The sequence below is a fragment of the Rhododendron vialii genome, chromosome 1a, assembly GCF_030253575.1.
Source record: "Rhododendron vialii isolate Sample 1 chromosome 1a, ASM3025357v1".
NCBI classification, from domain to species: domain Eukaryota; kingdom Viridiplantae; phylum Streptophyta; class Magnoliopsida; order Ericales; family Ericaceae; genus Rhododendron; species Rhododendron vialii.
The window spans coordinates 45,030,383-45,055,234 of NC_080557.1; the positions used below are offsets into that span (position 1 = coordinate 45,030,383).

A 24,852-nucleotide genomic window follows, 5' to 3' on the forward strand; every position below is an offset into this window, starting at 1 on the left:
ACTGCAGTAGCAATTTTGACGTTGTTAGTGAAAGTAGCAGGAGTGAGGAAACTTTCACAAAACCAGGATATAATTGGGGGAGGGATATTTCAGTTTCTAGTGAAGTCTAAGGTAAAAATTGTGCATAGAAATTCAAATTTCATAGTCCGTAACTGTGAACTTCAATAGCTAATACATCAAGGAGTGAAGTTTCAGCGACTGTCCCGTTCTGTTCTCTACAAGAGGTGTGACGGATCTCGAACTAACGCTAATATGTTTCAGATTCGTGGAACTCTCAAGCAATTGAGGGTAATTAAGCATGACTAGAATTAAGCAAAAATCAAAAGAAAACTATGGACCTGACTGCACTGGTTAACGATTTATATTCTGATCAAACCGCCAACTGCAAAAACGGACTTGCAACGTTGGAGTATATAACTATAGAAACCCATAAGCTCTGGAGTGACCGTTACCTATATATACTAGCCCACTCCCACAGTCTCTCTCTCTCTCTCTCTCTCTCTCTCTCTCTCTCTCAACCATAGTCAGAAGCACTCACCACATTCAAGAAAGATCAAGAAAATGTCTGAAAGAGGAGAACTTGATGCCATCCCGAGTGACATTGGAGAGAAAAGAAAGAAGGATTCCAAGGGTAAAGAAAAAGAAGAAGAGGAGGAAGCAAAGTCAAAGGAGGATGTTTCAGAAGAACAGAGCCATGATCAAAGTACCCAGAAGAACCCCAGCGATGCCAGTTCTCCAATCCAAACCTGGGTAAATAACTCTTGTTCTTCGCCAAGAAAACTCAATCTTAAATCTCCTCTCTCTCTCTCTCTCTCTCTCTCTCTCTCTCTCTCTCTCTCTCTCTCTATATATATATATATATATATATATATATATATATATATATATCTGTCAATACATTATTAATACCCACATATTCCTATGTGTGAAATCTTTTAGAGATGGTATTCTACGAATTTCGACTGGAACCCTTTTCTTCTTCAACAAAGCAACGATGATACGACAGGCGGCCACGTTCAGAACCCCAGCGCCACATTGATTCATGGTGATTCAGAACCCGAACCACAAACCACGTAATTAACTTAACTAACTTGTCCTCCTTCTGTTACTTTTGGTGCCAAATTGCCTTTTAAGGATTGATCACAGGGACTCATGAGTGCTTTCCTTTCCCATTTCAGAGACTCACTGTTTGAGGAAGCCAAGAAAGTGGCACAACCGGCCAGAGACACAGGCTACGATTGGGAACTCAATTTCAACCTTTTTGGAGATGATACGGCAGAACATCTTAAAATCCTGTAACGTGTTTCCATTTCTCAGTGTTTCTCAAGAAGCAGCTAGAGCACTAGACTTGTCTCGTGGTTTTACATTTGGTTCATCGTGCTCGTGTAGTCTTGTTCTTCACCAAGAAAACCGACTTTTTCAGCAAGATTCTTGGAGTCTACACAATCTGTTACAATAAAACAGTCCCATCAATAAGTGATTTTGACGCAGCGGAATTAACAAAGAGATTAGTTGCGTACTAATCAAACGAATGATAGGTACTCGTAGCTACGAGCAGTTCTTGAATCTTCAAGAGAAAAAGACAAAGTCTGAATATTATTGATAATAAGCTGCATAAACTCTAGGTTACAAACCCTTAAATAGGCTGAAACCCTAGAAACCCTAAAAATAAACTTGGAAAATAAAAAGTCCCAGAATTTGGGGCTTTTCCTAAAATTGAAAACGGGAAAGAAAAACAAGACTTTCCCAAAAAGAATCAACTTAAAAGGAATTACGGTCTAAGAGTTATTAACGAAACAAATCTTTCCTAAAACAGCAAAATAACGCAATTGAATGCCTAAACGAAGGAATTAGGCCGAAAAGCACCATCGATCATCAACTTAGGGTTTATGAGTATTGACCGGAGCGCGAAAATAAGTCAGCCCACCAAGTTTGGGCCTATTCCGAGCTCGTCCGAATTTAACCAATTTGGGTAATCTGAAATTAAACACCGTTTGGACTTTCGGGGCTTGGCTCGGTCCAGCTGATCATGGAATTGGGCCTCCACGTGTTCTACATCAGTCCCCTCTTCTTCGAAAGAACTCGACCTCGAATTCAAATCTGGATACAGCGGCTCCTCAGCATGATACTCAGATAAATCAGCAACATTAAAAACCTTTGAAATCTTCATGGAATCAGGAAGATCAATTACATAAGCATTGTCACCAATCTTCTTCAAAACTTCATATGGACCATACTTTCTGGGCTTTAGCTTGTTATAAGTTCCCACTGGAAACCGCTCCTCGCGCAAAAACACCATCACAAAATCCCCTTCCTTGAACAATTTCTTACACCTGTGTTTGTCTGCAGCCCTCTTGTATTTCGCATTAGTCTCAGTTAGCTTCTGTTTTACTTGCTCATGCACCTCTTGAGCCTGCTTAGCCATTGCCTCAGCTGCAACGCTAACCCCAGGTCCTCGAGAAAACTGAACCAAATCCACCACATGCTTTGGAGGGGTCACATACACCAAAGAAAAAGGTGATTTTCCTGTGGCACTGTGAACTGCGCTATTGAAAGCAAACTCAGCCTGCGGTAGAGCAAAATCCCACTGTTTCGGCTTGTCCCCACAAATACTGCGAATCAAATTTCCCAAACTCCGATTAGTCACCTCAGTTTGGCCATCCGTTTGTGGATGTGCAGTAGAGCTCCTTTTCAGTGACGTATCGAACATCTTCCACAAAGTTACCCAAAAATGGCTAAGAAACTTCACATCACGATCAGAAGTAAGGGACTGTGGCACCCCATGCAAATGCACCACCTCACGGAAAAACAAACGAGCCACATGAGAAGCATCAGATGTTTTTCGGCAAGCAATAAAGTGCACCATCTTCGAAAACCTGTCCACCACCACAAACACAGAATCTACTCCTCGTTGAGTACGAGGTAGACCCAGCACGAAATCCATCGACAAGTCCTCCCAAATGCTATTAGGAACAGGCAAAGGCGTGTAAAGACCAGTGTTTTGGGACTGACCTCTAGACACCTGACAAGTGTAGCACTTCCTTACAAAATTCCCAGCATCTCGCTTCAACTGAGGCCAATAATATCGTTCCTCCAAACTGGCCACAATTTTATCCCTCCCTAAGTGACCACTTAATCCTCCACCATGTAAGTCTCGGATTAAGCTTTCCCTTAAGGAAGACTTTGGAATACACAAGCGATTGCCTCGAAACAAATACCCATCAGTAATATGGAAATCACTCATAGGCCGATTTTGCACATATACATCCCAAATATCTTTAAAGTCATCATCCTCTGGGTACAGCTCCTTCAGAAATTCAAAGCCCACAATCTCATGTGCTAAGGTCACCAATAGATCGGCTCGACGACTCAAAGCATCAGTCACACGATTTGTTACCCCAGACTTATGCCGAATAGTAACAGGAAATTTCTGCAAAAACGTCGCCCAACGCACGTGTATACTATCCAGCTTATTCTGACTATTGATAAATTTCAGCGCCTGATGATCAGTATACAAAACAAACTCCCTTTGAATCAGATAATGTTCCCAATGTTTGAGAGCGCTCACCACAGCATAGAATTCCTAATCATATGTACTCCACTTCTGCCTTGCTTCACTTAACTTCTCACTAAAGAAAGCCACCGGCCTTTTTTCTTGGGACAGTACAGCCCCAATACCAATCCCACTAGCATCGCACTCAACTTCGAAAATCTTTTCAAAGCTAGGTAGTGCCAAAACCGGCGCAGTGCATAGCTTCTCCTTAATCACTGTAAAGCTCTTCTCTGCTTCATCTCCCCATAAGAACTTGCCTTTCTTCAAACACTCAGTGATCGGTGCCACAATAGAACTGAAATTCCGAATAAAACGCCGATAGAAAGTGGCCAACCCATGGAAGCTTCGAACCTCAGTAACAGATTTCGGCGTTGGCCAGTCACGAATGGCTCGAACCTTATCTTCATCCACATGAATCCCATCAGAACTAACCACATAACCCAAGAACAATAAGCTGTTAGTCAAGAAACTGCACTTCTTGAGTTGAATGTACAACTTATTTTCTTGCAGCACCATCAACACTTGGCGTACGTGCTCCACGTGCTCCTCCTTGGACTTACTATAGATCAGTATGTCGTCGAAATAAACGACAACAAACTTTCTAGTAAAAGGGCGCAAAATCTGATTCATAATTCGCATAAAAGTGCTTGGCGTATTAGAAAGGCCGAATGGCATAACCAGCCACTCGTAAAGGCCATCCTTAGTTTTGAACGCTGTCTTCCACTCATCGCCCGGTTGGATACGAATCTGATGGTACCCACTTCGTAGATCGATTTTTGAAAACCACTTCGACCCATACAACATATCCAGCATATCATCCAAACGCGGAATAGGAAACCTGTACTTGATGGTAATCTTGTTAATAGCTCGACTATCAACACACATACGCCAACTACCATCCTTCTTTGGTGTTAACAAAGCCGGCACACCACAAGGACTCAGACTCTCTCGGATATGCCCTTTCTGCAATAGCTCTTCTACCTTTTCTCTCAGGATCTCATTCTCTTTAGGACTCATACGATAATGTGGTAAGTTGGGCAAACTTGCCCCAGGCACCAAATCAATCTGATGCTGAATATCCCTCATGGGAGGGAGTTCATTAGGCACATCATCAGTAACCAGCTCCTCAAACTCTTCCAGTAACGGTTGTATCTGTTTAGGCACTGAAATCACTGCATCATTCACTCCGTGCACAACCAACGATTTTACCACCATTGCATAAACCTGTTCAGACTCTTTCAAACCTGCAACAAACTCAGCTTCGGAACTAGCAATGGTTAAAAACGAGGACCCCTCTACTTTAGAAGGCTCGACAGACACCTTATGATTGGTGGGTACCATAACAACCTATGGGACTCCCAATTAAAACAGTAAGTGTTGTCACGACCCTTATAAACAACGTCTACATCAAACTGCCAGGGTCTACCTAACAGCACATGACTAGCATCCATCTCAATAACATCACAAGTAACTTCAGCTCTATAAAATTTCCCAATTGAAAGAGGAAGTTTGCAGATTTGAGTTACCTTCACCGTGGGGCCCTTTTTGATCCACCCAATGCTGTAAGGCGCGGGATGGGGTTCCGTCGACAACTTCAAATACTCCACTAGTCTCCTTGCCACAAAATTCTCGCAACTCCCACTATCCACAATTAAATCACAAACTTTCTGGTTGACTGAACAGCGCGATCGAAATATGCTATGACGTTGGCTAGAACCCTCCGATTTTGGCGCAAACAGCACCCGTTGAACCACACAATTGACCCGTTCCCCATCTTCCTCGGCATAATCCACATCATCAAGATCATTCTCAGAATCTTCTTCAATTTGCCCGTCTTCCTCTACCAGGCCCACCTTCCTATCTGGGCATGCGTTAGACAAGTGACCGGGTTTGTTACACCGAAAGCACTTGTCACCCCTCGGTTTGGCATAAGGGTTCGGATCCTTGGCCACGTTTCTGTTGTTAGAGCTACCCGCCTGGTTAGGTCCTCCAAACTTCGTTCCACCACCAGCAACACCCTTTGATTGAAACGCTGGAACCACTGGAACCGCATGCTGCTTTTCCTTCCCCCTTTCAGAAGAAGGAACAAACGACTCCCCTGGACCTCGGCGGAATCCCGAAGTGGTCGGTTTACGCTCAAACTGCTCAGCCTTCAAAGCTAGGTTATAGGCTTCCTCAACATCCCACACAACCTGCATCCCAATTTTCTCTTGAATTGAAGGCTTCAATCCATTTATATATCTGGCTACGCGCTGACCTTCGGTCTCATTCAGATTATTACGATCTGAAAGTCGACTAAATTCAGTCGTGTAGTCAAACACAGATTTAGATCCCTGCGAACAGTTTTGATATGACCGGAATAGATGTTGATCATAATCAGGCGGCAAGAATCTTTCCATCATCAGTTGCTTCATCCGGCGCCATGTCCTCACAGGCTCTTTTCCCTGCCTATACCGTTTCGTTTGTAACTGATCCCACCAAACTGCAGCGCCGCTCTTCAACTTGTAGGCGACCAACTTCACCTGTTTGGTCTCAGAAACCTCCATCATATTAAGGAATCTCTCAACCTCAGAAAGCCAGTCAAGAAAATCCTCAATATGCAGATTACCGTTGAACGTGGGAAGATCCACCTTCACTTTGTAATCATCAAACCACTGTTGTTGCCATGCTGGACGGCGTCCTCCTTGTACCTCTTCTTCATCTTCAGGTTCAGAATCTTCGGTATCAGCACGATGACGAAGGTTCCTTGCAACCCGTCGATCACCGGGTGGGCCTCGGGCAAATCCTTCAGCGTGCTCCTGATCCTGGTTACGAGGTTGACGATGGGCAAACCCCACCGCGCGTTCCTCCTCAACCCTTTCTGGCCTTCGACGATTTTGTAGAGTCAACTCCTGCAGCAACTCACGGATCTGAGCGAATTGAGTGTGAGTATCCTGACGGATCTCGGTTAATTGTGCCTGTTGATCCTCCACCATCCTCCTTAGGTCAGTAAGCCCACGACCAACGTCAATGGGTGTGTCTTCTTCTGTGTTTGGTGCCATCGAACCAGGCAAAACCTGGCTCTGATACCACTTAACGCAGCGGAATTAACAAAGAGATTAGTTGCGTACTAATCAAACGAATGATAGGTACTCGTAGCCACGAGCAGTTCTTGAATCTTCAAGAGAAAAAGACAAAGTCTGAATATTATTGATAATAAGCTGCATAAACTCTAGGTTACAAACCCTTAAATAGGCTGAAACCCTAGAAACCCTAAAAATAAATTTGGAAAATAAAAAGTCCCAGAATTTGGGGCTTTTCCTAAAATTGAAAACGGGAAAGAAAAACAAGATTTTCCCAAAAAGAATCAACTTAAAAGGAATTACGGTCTAAGAGTTATTAACGAAACAAATCTTTCCTAAAACAGCAAAATAACGCAATTGAATGCCTAAACGAAGGAATTAGGTCGAAAAGCACCATCGATCATCAACTTAGGGTTTATGAGTATTGACCGGAGCGCGAAAATAAGTCAGCCCACCAAGTTTGGGCCTATTCCGAGCTCGTCCGAATTTAACCAATTTGGGTAATCTGAAATTAAATACCGTTTGGACTTTCGGGGCTTGGCTCGGTCCAGCTGATCATGGAATTGGGCCTCCACGTGTTCTACATCAGATTTCAGTTGTACTTTAGGGGCATGATTTTATTTTTCGAGCCAATTCGCCTCTAACGATCGATCACTTTTGACATACGGGCACTTATTTCCTTCCCCATTTCAGATACTTATACAAGAGAGCCACCCAAAAGTTACCAGCCGCGAAAGCAGGCTACAGTAGGTGTTGGGAATGCCTTGTTTATGCCTTGTATTCTTTAGTCCCACATTGGTTAACTATGTTGCTCCTATTTATGTAGCCTATTATAAATAGGGCTTTTGGGGAACTTCTATTGTATCCTTTTGGGGCTGTCATATTGGTGGCCTTTCTAGACGAGTTACGGATCATAGCCGGCTCTTTGTATCTCTTCTTCACGTTGGTTAGTGAATCCTCTCTCTCCTCGCCCGTGGACGTACCCAACTTGGGGAACCACGTATATCTTGTGTCTTTGTGATTTCTTGTTTAGTTTTTTCAATTTCTCGTTCTTAGCTTGCGTTTATAGCGTTCGTTACAACAAATTGGTATCAGAGCCTTAGGTTGCAAAAACTAGGGTTTCGTTTCCGATTGTGGCTATGGCGGCTAAATTTGAGATTGCGAAGTTTGATGGGCAGAGCAGCAGTTTCAGTCTTTGGAGAGTAAAGATGAAGGCTCTGCTAACCCAACAAGGATTGCACAAGGTTTTGTTAGGCAAGACTAGTTCTGGAATCAAAGAGGAAGATTGGGATGATACGGATGCCAAAGCTCTGAGTTCTATTCAGTTGAGTCTGGCAGATGACGTTCTTCGCGAGGTGGAAGAAGAAACTTCAGCAGCAGGAATTTGGCTGAAGTTGGAAGGCATATATATGACGAAGTCGCTCACCAACAGGTTATATCTCAAACAACGTCTTTATACGTTTCGTATGCGAGAAGGTATACCTGTTAAAGATCATTTAGACGAGTTCAACCGTATTATTATGGATCTGAAAAATATTGATAGTAAAATTGAGGATGAGGACCAAGCCCTAATTTTGCTATGTTCTTTACCACTTTCGTATGAGCACTTTGTTACAACCCTATTGTATGGCAAAGACACGATATCCATGGAGGATGTTAAAGCCAGCCTATATTCGAAAGAATTGAGGAAAAAAGTGTCAGGTGAGGGTGATGCCCATGCGGAGGGTTTATTTGTTAGGGGAAGAACAACAGAAAGGGTGGAGTCGAGTAATAGGGGAAGATCCAAGTCATCAGGTAAGAAGAAGGGAAAGTGTAATTATTGCAAGAAACCCGGGCACTGGAAAAGTGACTGTTTAAAACTCAAAGAGAAGGAAAAAGAAGACCAGAAAGGGGGTAAAGTAATTGCTGGAATTGCTGAAAGTTCAGATGAGTCAGATAATGTGTTATCAGTTACAGAGGGCGATTCTCGCTCTAATACCGAGTGGATTCTAGATTCTGGATGTTCATACCATATGTGTCCGCATAGAGAGTGGTTTTCTACTTATGAGGCGGTCAATGGTGGTACAGTTTTGATGGGCAACAACATGGCCTGTAAGACTGTTGGTTCAGGAACGATTCAGCTTAGGATGCATGACGGTATTGTTAGGACTTTATCTGAGGTTCGACATGTTCCGGATTTGAAGAAAAATCTTATATCCCTGGGTGCTCTTGATTCTCATGGTTGCAAATTCCTCGGTGAAGGTGGAGTTTTGAAAGTCTCAAGGGGTGCATTAGTACTGATGAAGGGTCAAAAGCGTGGTAACCTTTATACACTCCAGGGCAGTACAGTTTTAGGTGCTGCAGCAACGGTTGCTTCATCCAAGGTTTCAGATTCAGACTTGACTCGTTTGTGGCATATGCGCCTTGGGCATATGAGCGAGAGGGGGATGACGGTTTTGAGCAAACAGGGTTTGCTATGTGGCCAGAAAATTGAGAAGCTGGATTTCTGTGAGCATTGTGTTTACGGCAAGCAGTGCAGGGTAAAATTCAGTACAGCTGTTCATCGCACCAAAGGCACGGTGGATTATTTTCACTCGGATCTTTGGGGTCCCGCAGAGGTAACTTCTAAAGGTGGTTTTCGATATTTTATGAGTATTATAGATGATTTCTCTCGTAAAGTTTGGGTGTATATGTTGAAACATAAGAGTGACGCCTTTAATACATTCAAACAGTTTAAAACTTTGATTGAGAATCAGACTGGTAAGAAAATAAAACGTTTGAGAACTGACAATGGTATGGAGTTTTGTCTTGGTGAGTTTGATAGGTTCTGCAGTGATGAGGGCATTGTGAGGCATCACACAGTGAGAAAAACCCCTCAGCAGAATGGTGTGGCTGAACGAATGAACAGGACTCTTTTGGAGAAGGCACGTTGTATGTTGTCCAATTCCGGATTGGGCAAAGAATTTTGGGCTGAAGCCGTTTCCACAACATGCTATTTGGTGAACAGGTCTCCGTCGACTGCTATTGAGTGTAAGACTCCGTTTGAGGTATGGTCAGGTCATCCGGCTGATTATTCTGTGTTGCGTGTTTTTGGGTGTCCAGCTTACGCTCATGTGAATGAAGGTAAACTGGAGCCACGGGCCAAGAAGTGTATTTTCTTGGGTTATGCAGCAGGTGTCAAAGGGTACAGGTTATGGTGCTCTGATGATTTGAAGTTTTTGATCAGTAGGGATGTGACTTTTGATGAAAATTATCTGATTAAGGAGTCTAAGCAGGTTGATGATACAGTTCAGGAACATAGTGTTCCAAAGCAGGTGGAGTTTTTGGGTGAAGCTTCCGACTCAGGGAAGAAGCACATTGAGAAGCAAATTGAAGAGGAGTTCAAGAGTTCAGACACAGAGGTTGATGCATTAGTTGAGCAACCACGCACTATTGCTAAAGATAGGCCAAGGAGGGAGATTCGGCCTCCTGAAAGGTATTCGGCTTATTCTGAGATGGTGGCCTATGCTTTATCAGTTGCTGAAACAGTTGAGTATGAGGAGCCTTCAAGCTATACGGAAGCTATTTTGAGCGCTGAGTCTGCACAGTGGTTTGTTGCTATGAATGAGGAGATTGAGTCTCTTCAGAAGAATCAGACATGGGAGTTAGTAGAACCGCTGAAAGGGAAGAGGATTGTTGGATGCAAGTGGATCTTCAAGCGCAAACCAGGTATTCCAGGGGTAGAAGACGCTCGGTTTAAAGCTCGGCTAGTGGCGAAAGGATACAGCCAGAAGGAGGGTGTTGACTACAATGAGGTATTTTCACCAGTTGTAAAACATAGTTCCATTCGCACTTTACTTGCTATTGTTGCATGTTATGATCTTGAGTTAGAGCAACTTGATGTCAAAACTGCGTTTTTGCATGGCGAGCTTGAGGAACAGATTTATATGCGTCAGCCTGAGGGATTTGTTGTTTCTGGTAAGGAGGATCACGTTTGTTTACTTCGTAAATCTTTGTATGGCCTCAAGCAATCCCCTAGGCAGTGGTATAAGCGGTTTGATACTTTTATGATAAGCCAGTCATATTCAAGAAGTGAGTATGACAGTTGTGTATATTTTCGAAAACTTCCAGATGGTTCATTTGTTTATCTACTGTTGTATGTTGATGATATGCTTATTGCTGCCAAGAGTGTATCAGAAATCAACAGGTTGAAACAACAGTTAGGTGGTGAATTTGAGATGAAAGATTTGGGTGCAGCAAAACGTATTTTGGGTATGGAGATTTGCAGAGATCGAGTAGCTGGCAAACTATTTTTGAATCAGAAGTCTTATGTTCTTAAAGTGCTTGAGCGCTTTGCCATGCAGAACTCGAAGCCAGTCAGTACCCCTTTGGCAGCACACTTTCGACTTTCAGCTGAGTTGTCACCACAGTCGGAGGATGAGGAGAAGTATATGTCTCAGGTTCCATATTCGTGCGCAGTTGGGAGCCTTATGTACGCCATGGTATGTACTCGTCCTGATATTTCACATGCAGTTAGTGTCGTTAGTCGTTATATGGGGCGTCCAGGAAAGGCACATTGGGAGGCTGTGAAATGGATACTACGGTATTTGTGCGGAACTGCAGGTGTTGGTCTATTGTTTGGGATTGTCAATTCTGGTGATCATGCTGTTGGTTATGTTGATTCGGATTTTGCCGGTGACCACGATAAGAGGAGGTCTCTGACAGGTTATGTCTTTACTCTGTCCGGAAGTGCCATTAGTTGGAAAGCTACTTTACAGGCTACAGTTGCGCTGTCTACAACAGAAGCGGAGTATATGGCCATTGCTGAAGCTGTGAAGGAGGCATTGTGGATGAGAGGTTTGCTTTGTGAGCTTGGTCTTACACAGGGTGTGAGTTCAGTATTTTGTGATTCGCAGAGTGCTATACATTTGACTAAAAATCTGATGTATCATGAGAGGACCAAGCATATCGATGTCAGGTATCACTTCGTTCGGGATATCATCTCACAGAAGCAAGTTGAGGTGAAGAAAGTGGGTACGGCAGATAACCCAGCAGATATGTTGACTAAACCGGTTCCAGTTGCCAAGTTCAAGCATTGCTTGGGCTTGCTTGGTATTTGCAGTTGATCGCCCCTCGGGGGCGTTTGGCGAGTGAGAGGTTAGAAGGGGATAGCTATATTTGGTGATTTGGTTCGGTGGAATTCAAGTCAAGGTGGAGAATTGTTGGGAATGCCTTGTTTATGCCTTGTATTCTTTAGTCCCACATTGGTTAACTATGTTGCTCCTATTTATGTAGCCTATTATAAATAGGGCTTTTGGGGAACTTCTATTGTATCCTTTTGGGGCTGTCATATTGGTGGCCTTTCTAGACGAGTTACGGATCATAGCCGGCTCTTTGTATCTCTTCTTCACGTTGGTTAGTGAATCCTCTCTCTCCTCGCCCGTGGACGTACCCAACTTGGGGAACCACGTATATCTTGTGTCTTTGTGATTTCTTGTTTAGTTTTTTCAATTTCTCGTTCTTAGCTTGCGTTTATAGCGTTCGTTACAACAGTAGGGACCTCGAGTTGCTCCTTGAAGAAGAGGAGGCTGATTGGCCCAATGACCTGTTTCTCTTCGAAATGCAAGCACCAAACGACAACATTCTCACCATACCGGCACAAATGGCGGCCGAATACTTCACCATTCTATCTCTCCACGAAGCTATTCCAGACGAGAAACTAATACTACAATTCACCGATGCCGAAGCAAGGAACTGGGAGATTCCGTTCGAATACCACCCTGAGGAACAAGCTTTTATGAATGCAATCGTGTGGGCACAAATTTCCTATCTCCACAAGTTGAAAGAGTCCGATTTGATTCTCTTTTATAGACCGGTCCCTCGTTTGAACCTCGGGCATTACCTGATTGAGTTCGACAGGAGACAGGAATCCGAGGATCAGAAACCCGAATTCAGACCGGAAAACTTCTTGTTCCCGCTCGAGTTGGACCAGAAAGCGAGGATTTCCCTTCCACAAGTAGAAGTGCTGATCCATCTCCCCGAGGTTAGGATCCCTCCAGGAATCCAGAAGACGGTGACGATAAAATTAACCGACAGTAAATGCAAGAATTGGCTCATGGACATCGTGCGATACGATGTTTCCTCGTACAGAATCGTAAAGGGATGGGAGGAGTTTGTGCAAAAGCATGAATTGGGAGCCATGGATGTGATCAGGTTTTACAAGCCGGTGAACCCTTCTCACAAGAAGCATTTTCTTATCGAGATTGTCAAAAACCGCGGTGGGGGAGCTAACCTTGCAGGGCCGAGTCACGGCGGCAGCTCAAAGGGAAAGGGAATTGCTTCGTGGATAGGTTGTGGAGAGTCAGGTAGAAGATCTGTTGCAAAGTGAGGATTAGTGTTTTTGTTGTGTGGAATGGATACTCTATTGTAATGGAACAGTAGGTCTCAGTGTATTGCTTACTTGTTTTGGTCATGCTTAATTCTAGTTACTGAAATTGGGAGACATGAGCTGATAAGCCTAAAGAACTAGCTAGGGCTGCAACAAATTGTGCTGCTGTTTTTGTTTTCGGGTAGGCGAAAAAGGACGGAGGAGAGGCCGACCAACATAAGAAAAAGCACAAGTTCATGCTTATTTTTTGTTTTAGGGTAAGAGAACTATTGTCAGAAGTGGTTTCAAGCGGCGGCGTGAAAAAGAGAACACTTAAAAAGACTGAAAATTTGCTCACACTTTGGAACCTATTATGTTATTTAGAACAAGAAATACTACAAGTTCGTAATTCCCGACTAAGAATTTTAGGGTTTTCTCTATCCTGATCATTGGCAATTTGAACCCAATTGGGAGGTCAAGAGGAGGATGAACACCCAGATTGCATCCTCTCAAGTCCAAGATTTGGACTAGATGGGACAGTCAAAATTTGGATCATATGTTTATATAATCAATGGTTCGGATTTGCTCACAAACTCTTACCGGTAAGAGATGATAAGCAAATTCGAATCATTAATTGCAGCAATGAATGATCCGGATCCGATTTGTTCCAAATTAAAGATCGGAGAGGATCCAATACCTAAACAGAAAAATACGCTCACTAAATCCCACTTTTCTTTTTCCTTTGGAGTTTACAATAGGGCACTCTCTAACGACTTCTCTTTTTGATCAAACGGCCAACTGAAAACAGATTTAACTGAAGCAAGATAGAAACTCTGTAACCAGAAACTATATATACTGACCTCTCTCAAACAAAGAATCCGCCTCTCTCTCTCTCTCTCAAAGCCATCATCAGCAAGCGCTAACCACATTCAAGAAAGATCAAGAAAATGTCTGAAAGCAGAGAACTTGATTCAGGCCCAAGTGATAAAGAAGGGGAAAAAGGGAAGGATTCACAGGGTGAAGGAAAAGGAAAAGAAGAACGGAAATCAGAGGCGAATGTTTCAGAGGAAGCTTCAAATACAGAGGTTGCTGAGAAAAAGAATTTGCGTACTTCTGGAGAAGAAAACGTCGATTCCGACGATTCACCGTCAAAGAAGAAGTTGAAACAGAGCAATGTTCCCCAAGCACAATCTGGGTAATGATTCTGTTTTTCGCCAAGAAAGCTCTTGATTTTCAAGAATTTTCTTGAATCTTCTCTCTCTAATATCTCTCTCCCTATATATCTATCTATCAATATGACGAGTCAATTGCATTTGATCACATTGCCTAACAACCTCTTTCCATCCCCATTACAGAGACCGATCCAAGCAACCCTCTGAAGATGTACAACCCAACACTGACCCCAATGAACCCAGCTCCGGCTCTGACTCAGACTCCGACATGGACTCAGACGAAAACAAGTACTGGCCAGACGAAGTGTTCCTCTTCGAAATGGAAGCCCCAAGCACGAACCGACTCGTCATTCCCCTCGAATTAGCCTCAACCCATTTCCCCCCTCTCGCCACCCGAAAACCGAACGAGGTCGAAACCCTCCAATTCACAGACTCCCAGAACCACGAATGGTACATGCCGATCCAGTACTACCGCGACGAACGCGGGTTCATGATCCTAACCGGGTGGCAAGAGTTTTCCACCCAGTACGATCTGAAACCCATGGATTTGATCCGCGTTTACAAACCCGTACCCCGTCTCCACGCCCAGCATTTCATCATCGAGGTCGAGAAGAAACAGGGGAGGGTCGAAATCCCGGAATTCAGAGAAGAGAATTTCCTTTTCCAGATTGAGTTGGAACGGAGCGACATTGGATTCAAGAGGGTTTTCTTGGCGAGGGACGATGTGAGGAATTTCCCCGGGGTCAAGATGCAGGGGAGGAACAGGGAGAAGAAGATAATGAGGTTTACTGATGCTCAATCTAAGAATTGGTATATGAATATTGTAAGGTATAGTGAGGAGAAGTATATGGTGATTGATGGGTGGCATGAGTTTGTGAAGGAGAGGGGTCTGGAAGCAGGGGATTTGGTTGGGTTTTATAAGCACGAGCATCCTTACCACAGGAAGCATTACCTTATTGGGATTGTGAAGAAAGATGGTGGGGGGGTTAATCCGGGTCAACCCGGTGGTGGAAGTGGGGCGGGTCGTGGTGGCACGGGGAGTAGTGATAGCGGTAGTTATAAGGGGAAGGAAATTGCTGGTGGAGATTGATCATGGCTTGGCTGAAGAACTAATGGACAGTGAAACCAGTAAACAAGGAGACTCGAAACAGCTCTTGCGTAATTCAGACGGTAGAGAGAGAGAGGGAAGATTGATTTAGTATTAGATAAGTTTCACACATGTACTCTAAGGTTGTGATTTGGTGTGTATAGATTGGTAACAATGGTAAGTAAACAGTGTTTGTTCTTTTGAGTAACACAGATTCAAGTTAGTAAAAGCAAGTGTTCTCTCGCGTTTCTTTGTTCATTTCTGCAAGAATTGATGTGAAATGGTTGAGATTTGGGTGAAAGAAGATGAAGCTTGGTTCAATATCCTGTGACCAGCCTCCATGTAGCTTTCAACACACATGGAAAAGCCATGGATAGCGACTTGATACTTCAACGGTGATTAGTTGCAGGACCAGGTTGGGGTGCAATTTGGAAATAGAGTTCCAATTTGTTCTTATCCTTCTCTCTGTTCTTTTTTTTTTTTTGATAACCAAATGTCCGGACCATCTTATATGCACCTTGACGAATTCTGGAGAACCATAAACTTCACTAGTAGAAGCCCACTTGAAGCCGAAGTAAATCAGTTCTTATCCTTGCAAAGAGCAAATTTGTCCACCTATTGTTTAAGAGTACTGCTATGGGTACCGACGGTACCCATAGGGAAAATGCACCGACGGCCACCGGACGGCCGTCTCCGGTCACCGGACGGCCGATCCGAGCCGTCCAAAAATTTTAAAAAATAAAATCGAGTGGGCTTACGCGAGAATCAATGGCATCCGAGGTGTGTAGAGTACTTGATCCGAGTACCCCTTTTTCGTGTATATACACGTATATACAAATATACACGAAAAATGGGTGCTCGGATCAAGTACCCTACACACCTCGAATGCCATTGATTCTCGCGTAAGGCCACTCGGTTTTATTTTTTAAAATTTTTGGACGGCTCGGATCGGCCGTCCGGTGACCGGAGACGGCCGTCCGGTGGCCGTCGGTACATTTTCCCTATGGGTACCGTCGGTACCAATAGGATTTCTGATTGTTTAAATCTTGCATCACTCTTTATTCTTTACTCTCTGGGATCTCTTATTTCAGCTGGGCAGTAAGCCCTAGGCCGGAAATCACCAAAACGATTATGTATCCACAATAACGAAAAGGCAGCACCTACCAAAAGACAAGCACCAGGCCAATCTCACTGAGCTCATTTCAATAACCCTAGGGGATTCGGCTTATGATCACAGGTCATATAGAAGCTCATCTTATTATGCGACACCAATCAAGAAGTGGGCCAAAAAAATCTGCACCAAATGGAAAAGATACTACTAAACATTCGACTAAAATTGCACATTCCTTACGAGGATGTCATGTCAAACGACGATTGCTTCATCATACAGCGTACATGAATACCATGACCCAACATTTAAGTTTCCCAAGTCTCAAAACTTTTTTTTTCTTTGATAAGTAAAAGATTATACTCTTGCCAAAAAGACATTAAGGGTATACCGCCCGTATCCAATAAAAGGCCCTATACACTTGCACTCCTATGCGACTGAAAAAGTTCAAACCAATCTAAAAAGTGGTCAAGAGATGGAAAACAATCACTCTTGGCCCAACTATACAAGCTATTTAACAAAAAAAAAACTTTTGGTTTTAAATAAAGGTTTTCAACCCCTTCAAAGTATCTCCAATTCCTTTCATGCCAAATCACCCACATCAAAACATACGAAGACACGTAGCTGTCGAATGTGGAAAGATAAAACACTACTGAGTTCTTGCAACTCCATAAGCTTCCTCAAGTTCCTTCAAACTTCTCCGGAGCTGCAACAAAAATTGTCGTGTTAGTTCGCAACTCTCAAACCCAAACCAACCGCCACCCCTTGTAGGAAAACAAAAAAGCAACGCAACACCACAAAACCAACCTCACCATCATTATAAAATTAACCCCATATATGGTGGTTTACTTCCTCCCACAATTGCGCACAATATATCCCTTTAAGCAGATTATGGATCATACTTTATTATACTTGTTTCAATCTTTTTGCCCATATTCATATTAAGTTATTCCCTTTGAAAACTTTAACCAGTTTTAAAAGAAACACAATCCAATGATCCATCATACGCCTAAGGACGAAAGAAAGAATCCAAATACACACACAAATATATATATATATATATATATATATATGAGAGAGGGAGGGAGGGAGAGAGCGTACTATTGTAGTTCAGAAGCTTCTCAATGAGGTCAATATGTGTCATGAGCATTCTTCTACAGCAGTAGCGAACCAACCCCAAAGCATCAAGGGCATCACTGCATACCAAGGATTTAGAAGTTGCATAAATTTGTCTAACCACGATGAATATATTTCTGTCATTTCTTCCCTCTAAATGCCAGTAGGGCTTTGAAGGAGGAGAATCGATACTAAAGTTTGGAAAGCCGTGGAAATCACTCTAAAGGATAAACAACTCACAAAATAACCCACAAAACAGAACTGCTTACTTGCAAGAAATACCACATCAAGTGGACTTAAAAGATCAGCCAGTTGTTCAAAACTTCAACGAACGCAATTACTGATACTCAAACACTGAAAAGCAACGAGGATTATAAAGTTCAGCCTATGCCCTATCAGTTTTCAAAACCTTCCAAGCACAAATTTAACACCAAGAAACCACCAATAATCAATCACTTGGATCTAGTCACGAAATGGCATCATCAGAAAACAGCTTCCCGTCCACAGAAAAAGCAAAAAGAAAGACCAAAAAACACCTAGAAAGCAGAGCCAGAAACTTGGGCCAGAAACTCCTTCAGAACTTGGAAAGTTTATTCCTTTCAAAAACATACCAGTACTTTCATATCAAGCCAACAACTCAACGGGAGTGAACACGAAAATGAAGCTGGCTCGTGACATTTCTCAATTCACAATTTCTCCCAATAGAAACATATTTTGAAACTAAGTAAAAAAATCCCGCCTCTAACTGAATGTTCCTGAGCTGCAATAAATATATAGTAGAAGCGCTTGGCTCTCTCTGGTGCGTCTACTACTAAGGCTCCCGTCATCGAGTTAACAATAGTTGTTAGTTTTTTCCCTTGAGCCAAGGCTACGAAAGGGACAAAACTGTCGCTAAAAAACTCAAACTAAATAACCACAAGACTCCAAGTTCTTGCCTTCTGTGGCTTCTCTCTGTAACCACTATTCCTCTCTCACCTATGTCTCATGTTCTATCGTTTTCTTTCTTTGTAATATCACGCTGAGATTACATACTCAAAGAGACATACCATAAGACTTTCGCAAGTGTGTCATAAACAGAGGAATCAATGGACCCAAATTGCACAAAAGATCCACTACCATACTCAACTCGGATAACTGGGTCCAGCTTGGCAGGAAAAAGAACTCGACTTTCGCCTCAACCAGCAACCGCGATGCTAGAGCCTAGAAATGCCTCAAAGCTATAGCGAAAAGAAGAAAGAAACTCTGGCACTACTCCTAGAAGTATACATGAAGGGACTATCAATCAACAGGCTTGGCATGCATTCAGACTATAATCTCGTATGTTTCTTTTGCACATGCTTGATAATTATATCCATCAAGCAGAAAACACACAGTCTATATACATCCATGGATATACATCAAACAGATACAGCGCAGCACAGAGTGTTCATACTGACGGTTCGCCGTAATCAGACTGGAGAAGATCGAGATACTTGTCCCATTTGTTTCCAATGACCTGAAAAATACACATAGGAGTTCAAAAACAAAATCAACACACACAGATATCTAGAAAACCCTAGAACGCAAAACAGGTTCGAATCGACGGTTTCGAGAATCAAAGAACATCAGCAAGAGCATGAGGGGTTCGTGAAACTGAAGTTGAAATCGAGCTTACTTTCCCGCAAGTGAAGCACCGGACCGGAACAATCATCTTCGATTCTTGCCCTACTTTCCGTCCCCTCCAAAACACAATAACAATACCCGCGTTTTGAACGGCGGAGTATATATACCCTGACTGATATGGGCTTTTATTTGAACTGGGCCGTATTAGGGGGATCAAAATTGTTGGGCCGGGCCGAACATCGGCATAAGAAGTAGATTGGACTGGACGTTGATCTTAGCTGGTATATTAGGGGTGGAAACTTGGACGGACAAGACCCAAGTTCGATTCTCCATAGCCCAGTAACACTAGCTACACAGTCGTGGAATTAACTTCGGTTCCAACTTCGGTTCCTACATTATTGTTGCGGGGTTAAGACAGGTGTGGCCTGACGAGCAATGTTCATTGGCAGAGATGACGAGATGTTATACCAAACGAGCAACGTTCATTGGCAGAAGTGACGAGGTGTTATACCTGCTGGTCGTGCACTTCCATTTTGTGTGTTCACCGCATAAAAAAGCCGAAGCTTATTGCATTTTTTTATGACTAAACCTATTGTCAGTTTATTTGGCATAACTTCCAATTAATATAAGCGGCCAGACCAAAGACAAAGGAGGAAGGCGAAGCTTAGAACTCAAAATTATCAGATTCTACAAATGTATTCAGATTCGGACAGCATCACGGAATATATAGGAGGATGATATTTTTTCAAGAAGTGCTTATTACCTTATCAAGACAAAGTTTAAAAAAAATTCAAGGTTAAAAGGAAACAACTTTAAATAGGTGTTGAAGATTGAGCGTTTCACATCACAAGCTGATGTCAAATGAACTTTGACGTGTTTGTACACGTGAAATACTCCCTCCGTCCCAAATTCTTTGTCCGGTCCGCAAAACAGAGTATAAAAATAATAATGTAATTTTTTCAAGAAAAAATTCAAACTTTTTTCACAAATTAAAACTACTCATTGATATCTAGTAAGTCGTTGAAAAACTTTTGATTTTTTTTTGCAAAAATTTTATTATTTTTAACACTCCGTTTCGCGGACCGAGCTAAGAATTTGGGACAGAAGGAGTAACTTAGCTTATTCTTTTTTTGATAACTCAAAACTATAGACCAGCTTACGCGCACATCAAACTGGTACGTAAGTTTGATGAGAGAAAAACGAGTTGATTTCATGCCGTAAGCGGTTACAAGTGTCACAACTTTCATGCAAAGTAGTTGGACATACTGAAACCTAGTTGAGGACATCATACAATGTTATTCGAAAAACCCAGTTCATATGCTAAAAGAAAAAGAAAACCCAGTTCATATGCTAAAAGAAAAAGAAAACCCAGTTCATATACTAAAAGAAAAAGAAAACCCAGTTCTTTATAAAAATCAACAGCTCCACACAAAGATGTTAATTCGTACACATAAAATGCCTCAAAAGAGAAGTAAAATTAGTATATCCAAGTATTGGTCGCCATGCTAACTCAGACATTGCTGCCAAACTAAAATTTTAAAAACACAAGAAAATGTGGTTAAATGTCATATTCATTGTCAAGGTACAGCAAAACCCAGCAACCTAATATGCCTAAATGGAGAGTGCTTCCGGAAGTTGATCCATATGGAACTTGTGTTCTCTGGGCAACCCCAATTCACAAAGATGGGGCAACCTTCAAGACATTTTTAATTGCATTCTTGGAAGAATTTCGATGATTCAGATCAATCCATACCCACATCAACCCCTCTTTGCTTCAGGTACTCCTTGGCCTCTACAACATCCTACAATATAAACATCACCAGCAATGAATTGACAAAGCGCGTGGAGAATATTCATCGCTAAATGAATCGGAAACAAGCAATTTAGCTGCAACTTAACAGAAAGAGTGAAGTAAATACCTGCTGCAAGAGCACTGCCTCATGTGGGCAAGTTGGGAATTGCATCAGACCAACTCCAACCATTAATAGACCATAGCATCCCAATGACACAATGAGGTACAAAGGTAACTAAAAAGGAAATCAAAAAGTCATAATAAGTTATATAGAGCAAAATAGAAATAGGCAACATAAATCATAAGTGAGTATGGGGAGGGGCTTAATATGGGAAGGAGCTCACCAACCAAGTATAGCTGCAAGGAATTATGGACGTTTGCAATAGGCCAATCCAAAAGGCAGATATGGCCACCAGCAATGTCAGTATCTTCACAATGTGCTTCATGTCCTATTTGTAGTTTAAGGACATAAAACTCTTAGCGAGATGAGTTTTTTAAACTAACTGAGATGATGTTATAAAACATTTCGACCCTACACGAGCATTAATCGCACAAATAGTTGTATTATGCCAAAGTCATTGCGGCCCGGTAAGAATAGACTGCATTACAACTGTCATTTCAGAATAACTGTTGCAAATGTGAATTTCATAAACTTTTACAAGCCCTCGACACTACTTCTGCCTTATACATAATGATTTCACAGTTCAAATGGTGAATACTACTATTTGATATACTCAAATTTCGTTAAAAAATGAACCATCATTTTGGTGTGAAAAATTCAGGTTGAGTATCAAAGTCTGAGCTGGCGGGAAACTCACACATGCGAAGGACTCTTCAAAAAAGAGAAGGAAGTGGGTTGGAAAAGAGATCCATGACAGGTAAATCAACTTTTTCGGAGATATTCAAATTAAGAGATTGGAGGCTTTAAAGACACACTACATTTGATTTAGGATAGTACGGAAGAATGGAAATGCAAACAGACAGAGAAAGAGGACGAGGAAGTAAGAGTTTTAGGGATCATAGCGAGCCAAGAGCTGAGAGGATCAAACTGGTTTCCTGAGATGCTGTAAGTCCATTGTTGGATCCATAGACAACACCTCATTACCCATGCATAGATAGAGAATTAGTAAAAACATCTGGATGACTAAGGTCTCTCGCGGCGATTTCTGTCTGCATAGGATCTGTTGGGCACTGCAATGTGAGGGAGGGAAATGAGGATGTGGGAAAATAACAATAGGCAAGTCTACCCTTTATGAGATTTGAATGGAGGCTAAATAGACATAAATATCCCAGTAGAAAGGGCATAGAAGAGTATTATTTATACGGAAAGAAAGATGTTGGCATCATAGCGAGCCAAGAGCTGAGAGGATCACAGCAATTTGCTTTCTGAGATGCCGTAAGTATGTTTTTAGATCCTAGACAACACCTCCAAGAACTATGAGATCTCATTAACCCATGTATGTAAAAATACTAACATGGATAAATAAGGTCTCTCTCAGCGATTTCTACTTGCTTAGGATCTGTTGGGCGGCTCGGTCCCTACGATGCGAGAGAAGGAGATGAGGATATGACCATAATAACAACAGAACAACAATCAGCTGCCCCTTACAATATACTCCAACAATGAGCAAATAGCTCAAACATAAACAAGCTAAGAATGTAAGTAGGAGTATAATTTATAAACAAGTGTGGCCTGTGCAATTATTGGAAAAAGGCCTAGTAGAACAAGATTACTAGAGGAAAAATCACAGTAACTGAAACAAAAAAGAACAGGAAAACCAGAGAAAACCGACAAATGAGAAAAAGAAGAAATGGGAAAAACAACATTTTGACTGTACTCATAGATAACCAAGCTATTTTTACACAAATATATACGTGCTAACTTGAAGCAACTTGATGGTCGGACTATAAGAAGCATTGCACTACCCAACACGAAATCGAAATTGCAATAGCTGCAGTCATATAATAATGCGCTCGAGCCAATAAATTGAAGGAATACAGGAAACACAAGCCCCTTGACTTGTCCAAGAAAAGTCTACAGTGTGATGGAGAAATAATTACTGCCATCAGAAGGGTCATGTGGTAGAATTATTTCACAGTCCCATTGCAACACAACAATGCAACGAGCTCAAAGCCCTTGCGCAATGTCCCAAATCATCATGTGGCAGTTTGAAATCAGAAATCCACCAAATCCAAGCACTTTCTTTTCCACAATTCTTCAAGTTCTAAAAGCACCAAAGATAAATAATAAACCTTAACCAAAGAGAATACATCCTTTCGAAAACTTGTGCTTTACAGTATCATGACATAAAATCAGACCCGGAAAAGGTGTTACCTTCAAAGTTCAAATCAAACAAGGAGATCCCATCAAATCAAGGGAATAAACACGAATGAGTAACAACCGGCTAGCCGCTAGCTTACGCAATTAAACCGAATCACATTGATGTAGCAACAAAAAATCCGTCTTAGCATACATTGAATCGGAAAATTTTCTCACTTCAACCAACAACACTGTAACAACACGCATTTAGTTTACCTCTCAGGGAATCACAATTAACAACTGAATCCTAAGCCGTTGATGTTATAATGCAAACCAGAATAAATTTTGATTCAGGAAGGAGAGAGAGAGAGGGGGGGGGGGGGGGGGGAGAGAGAGAGAGATTGTGACAAATTAGGGTGCGATGGCAAACCTGTCAAACCCTAGTAAGCAAACCCTAGATCGAGCGGGCCGTCTGTTTCCTAGGCCCAACCACGAGTTTTGAGTTTTGGCGTTGCCAACTACTAAACTGAGTATTTTGGGTTTGATTCAATGTGATCAAACCCATAAACATAAGCCCAAATTATTTTCGATTCTTTTCGATGAAAAAATATTGGGTATTATATTAGCACGAATTTTCACAGAAATAACATTCCCAACTTGTTCTACAATTTGAACAACTCCGATCATTGAAAAATCAAAACAAGATTTCAAAAATTTCCAGTTGGTCGCTCCTGGTTTTCTAACCATCGTGTTCGTCAGTTCATGTATCGTTTATACTTAGGCCCCGTTCCAGAAACCTTCTTAAAAAATAAGCGATTGATTTCATATTTTCAAACTCAAAAATAATGTAAATGAAAAATAAATTTTCAAATTTTTTTTCATCGTATTAAAGATATATCTTTCAAATAAGATCCATATTGCATATTTTTATAATTCAATAAACTCATAATTTTTTAACTTGTAATTATCTTCTTAAAAAATAAGAATTTTTTTTCACTTCTTGAACGGGCTCTTAACTCGTTAAAGTATTTTGGGTTTGATTCAATGTGATCAAGCTCATCAACTCAAGCCCCAAGTTCTTGCTAATTCTTTCCGATGAGATACTAATTGGTATCACATGACCATGATTTTTCACGAAAATAACGTTATCGTAGATGTCTACCATTTGAACAATCCAGATCATTGAAAAATCGAAACAAGATTTCACAAATCTCCAATTCTTTGCGCAAATGCCATGTGAACGGACTTCTCATCTTGAATCTGCGAAGTCAAGTAAACATAAAACGGCGCCGTCGTAATGGCGTCTGGTCTTCTACACCTTTTACTAGATCAAGCGGGCCGTCTGTTTCCTAAGCCCAATCACGAGTTTTGAGGTTTGGCCCATAACTCAAAGTCGAAAACCAACCCAATAACAAATCCAAACTATGGCCATGTTCTGCTGAGGTTTTATTTTTTAAGTAATTTTGTTTTAACAGCAATTTTTTAATATTTATTTTTCGTTTTACGTCACATATCATTTCTTATAATAAATTATTTTTAATTCAAAAAATAAATACATGTATTTGTGTTAGTGGAATAAGAAAGGTTGGTTCAGTGGTTGAAATCTTGGATATAATTGGACAACGTTCAAGTTCAAATCCCTGTAATCTCTTATCGGAAGAGCGAATTTGCTCACTTTGGGGGTTGGTGGGTTAAACGATTCATTTATTCTGATTGATGAAAAAATGTAGGGTTTAGCAAACTAACCTCTTTATTATCAAAAAAAAATATTGATC

The 24,852-nt window shown here is 41.7% G+C and overlaps 2 protein-coding genes across 6 annotated transcripts; both read right to left on the reverse strand.

Annotated features, from left to right (window-relative positions):
* Positions 1 to 16,530: 16,530 nt before the first annotated feature.
* On the reverse strand, positions 16,531 to 19,244 carry LOC131319993 (DNA-directed RNA polymerase subunit 10-like protein). Of its 2 annotated transcripts, none has more exons than XM_058350512.1 (5): positions 19,078 to 19,244; positions 18,860 to 18,918; positions 17,409 to 17,503; positions 16,908 to 17,013; positions 16,531 to 16,630 (listed from the first exon to the last, which is right to left on the reverse strand). In XM_058350512.1, exons 1-4 carry the CDS (start codon positions 19,111 to 19,113, stop codon positions 16,988 to 16,990), a joined length of 216 nt encoding a protein of 71 aa, XP_058206495.1. In that variant the 5' UTR covers positions 19,114 to 19,244; the 3' UTR covers positions 16,531 to 16,630; positions 16,908 to 16,987. The 2 variants fall into 2 exon arrangements, with proteins under 2 accessions (XP_058206495.1, XP_058206486.1); XM_058350503.1 differs by having other exon boundaries at positions 16,531 to 16,637; positions 16,916 to 17,013; positions 19,078 to 19,238.
* Positions 19,245 to 20,382: 1,138 nt separating this feature from the next.
* LOC131320013 (dolichol-phosphate mannose synthase subunit 3-like) lies at positions 20,383 to 24,806 on the reverse strand. Of its 4 annotated transcripts, XM_058350553.1 has the most exons (5): positions 24,465 to 24,806; positions 23,508 to 23,598; positions 21,162 to 21,266; positions 20,945 to 21,052; positions 20,383 to 20,827 (listed from the first exon to the last, which is right to left on the reverse strand). In XM_058350553.1, the coding sequence occupies exons 3-5, from the start codon at positions 21,261 to 21,263 to the stop codon at positions 20,768 to 20,770; spliced, it is 270 nt and encodes an 89-aa protein (XP_058206536.1). In that variant the 5' UTR covers positions 21,264 to 21,266; positions 23,508 to 23,598; positions 24,465 to 24,806; the 3' UTR covers positions 20,383 to 20,767. The 4 variants fall into 4 exon arrangements, with proteins under 4 accessions (XP_058206536.1, XP_058206528.1, XP_058206544.1 ...); XM_058350545.1 differs by lacking the exons at positions 23,508 to 23,598; positions 24,465 to 24,806 and adding an exon at positions 23,354 to 23,490; XM_058350561.1 differs by lacking the exons at positions 23,508 to 23,598; positions 24,465 to 24,806 and adding an exon at positions 23,153 to 23,375.
* Between the last annotated feature and the right edge of the window lie 46 nt (positions 24,807 to 24,852).

Excerpts from the sequence above, each read along its gene's own strand:
- LOC131320013 (XM_058350553.1), bottom strand. The coding sequence starts at position 21,263 with ATGAAGCACATTGTGAAGATACTGACATTGCTGGTGGCCATATCTGCC. Across the intron at positions 21,053-21,161 it reads CTTGCAGCTATACTTGGTTG|TTACCTTTGTACCTCATTGT; the intron begins GTGAGCTCCTTC and ends TTTCCTTTTTAG. Across the intron at positions 20,828-20,944 it reads AGGCAGTGCTCTTGCAGCAG|GATGTTGTAGAGGCCAAGGA; the intron begins GTATTTACTTCA and ends TTTATATTGTAG.
- LOC131319993 (XM_058350512.1), bottom strand. The coding sequence starts at position 19,113 with ATGATTGTTCCGGTCCGGTGCTTCACTTGCGGGAAA. Across the intron at positions 17,504-18,859 it reads CAGTCTGATTACGGCGAACC|TGATGCCCTTGATGCTTTGG; the intron begins GTCAGTATGAAC and ends CTTGGTATGCAG. Across the intron at positions 17,014-17,408 it reads GAAGCTTCTGAACTACAATA|CTCCGGAGAAGTTTGAAGGA; the intron begins GTACGCTCTCTC and ends TTTTTGTTGCAG.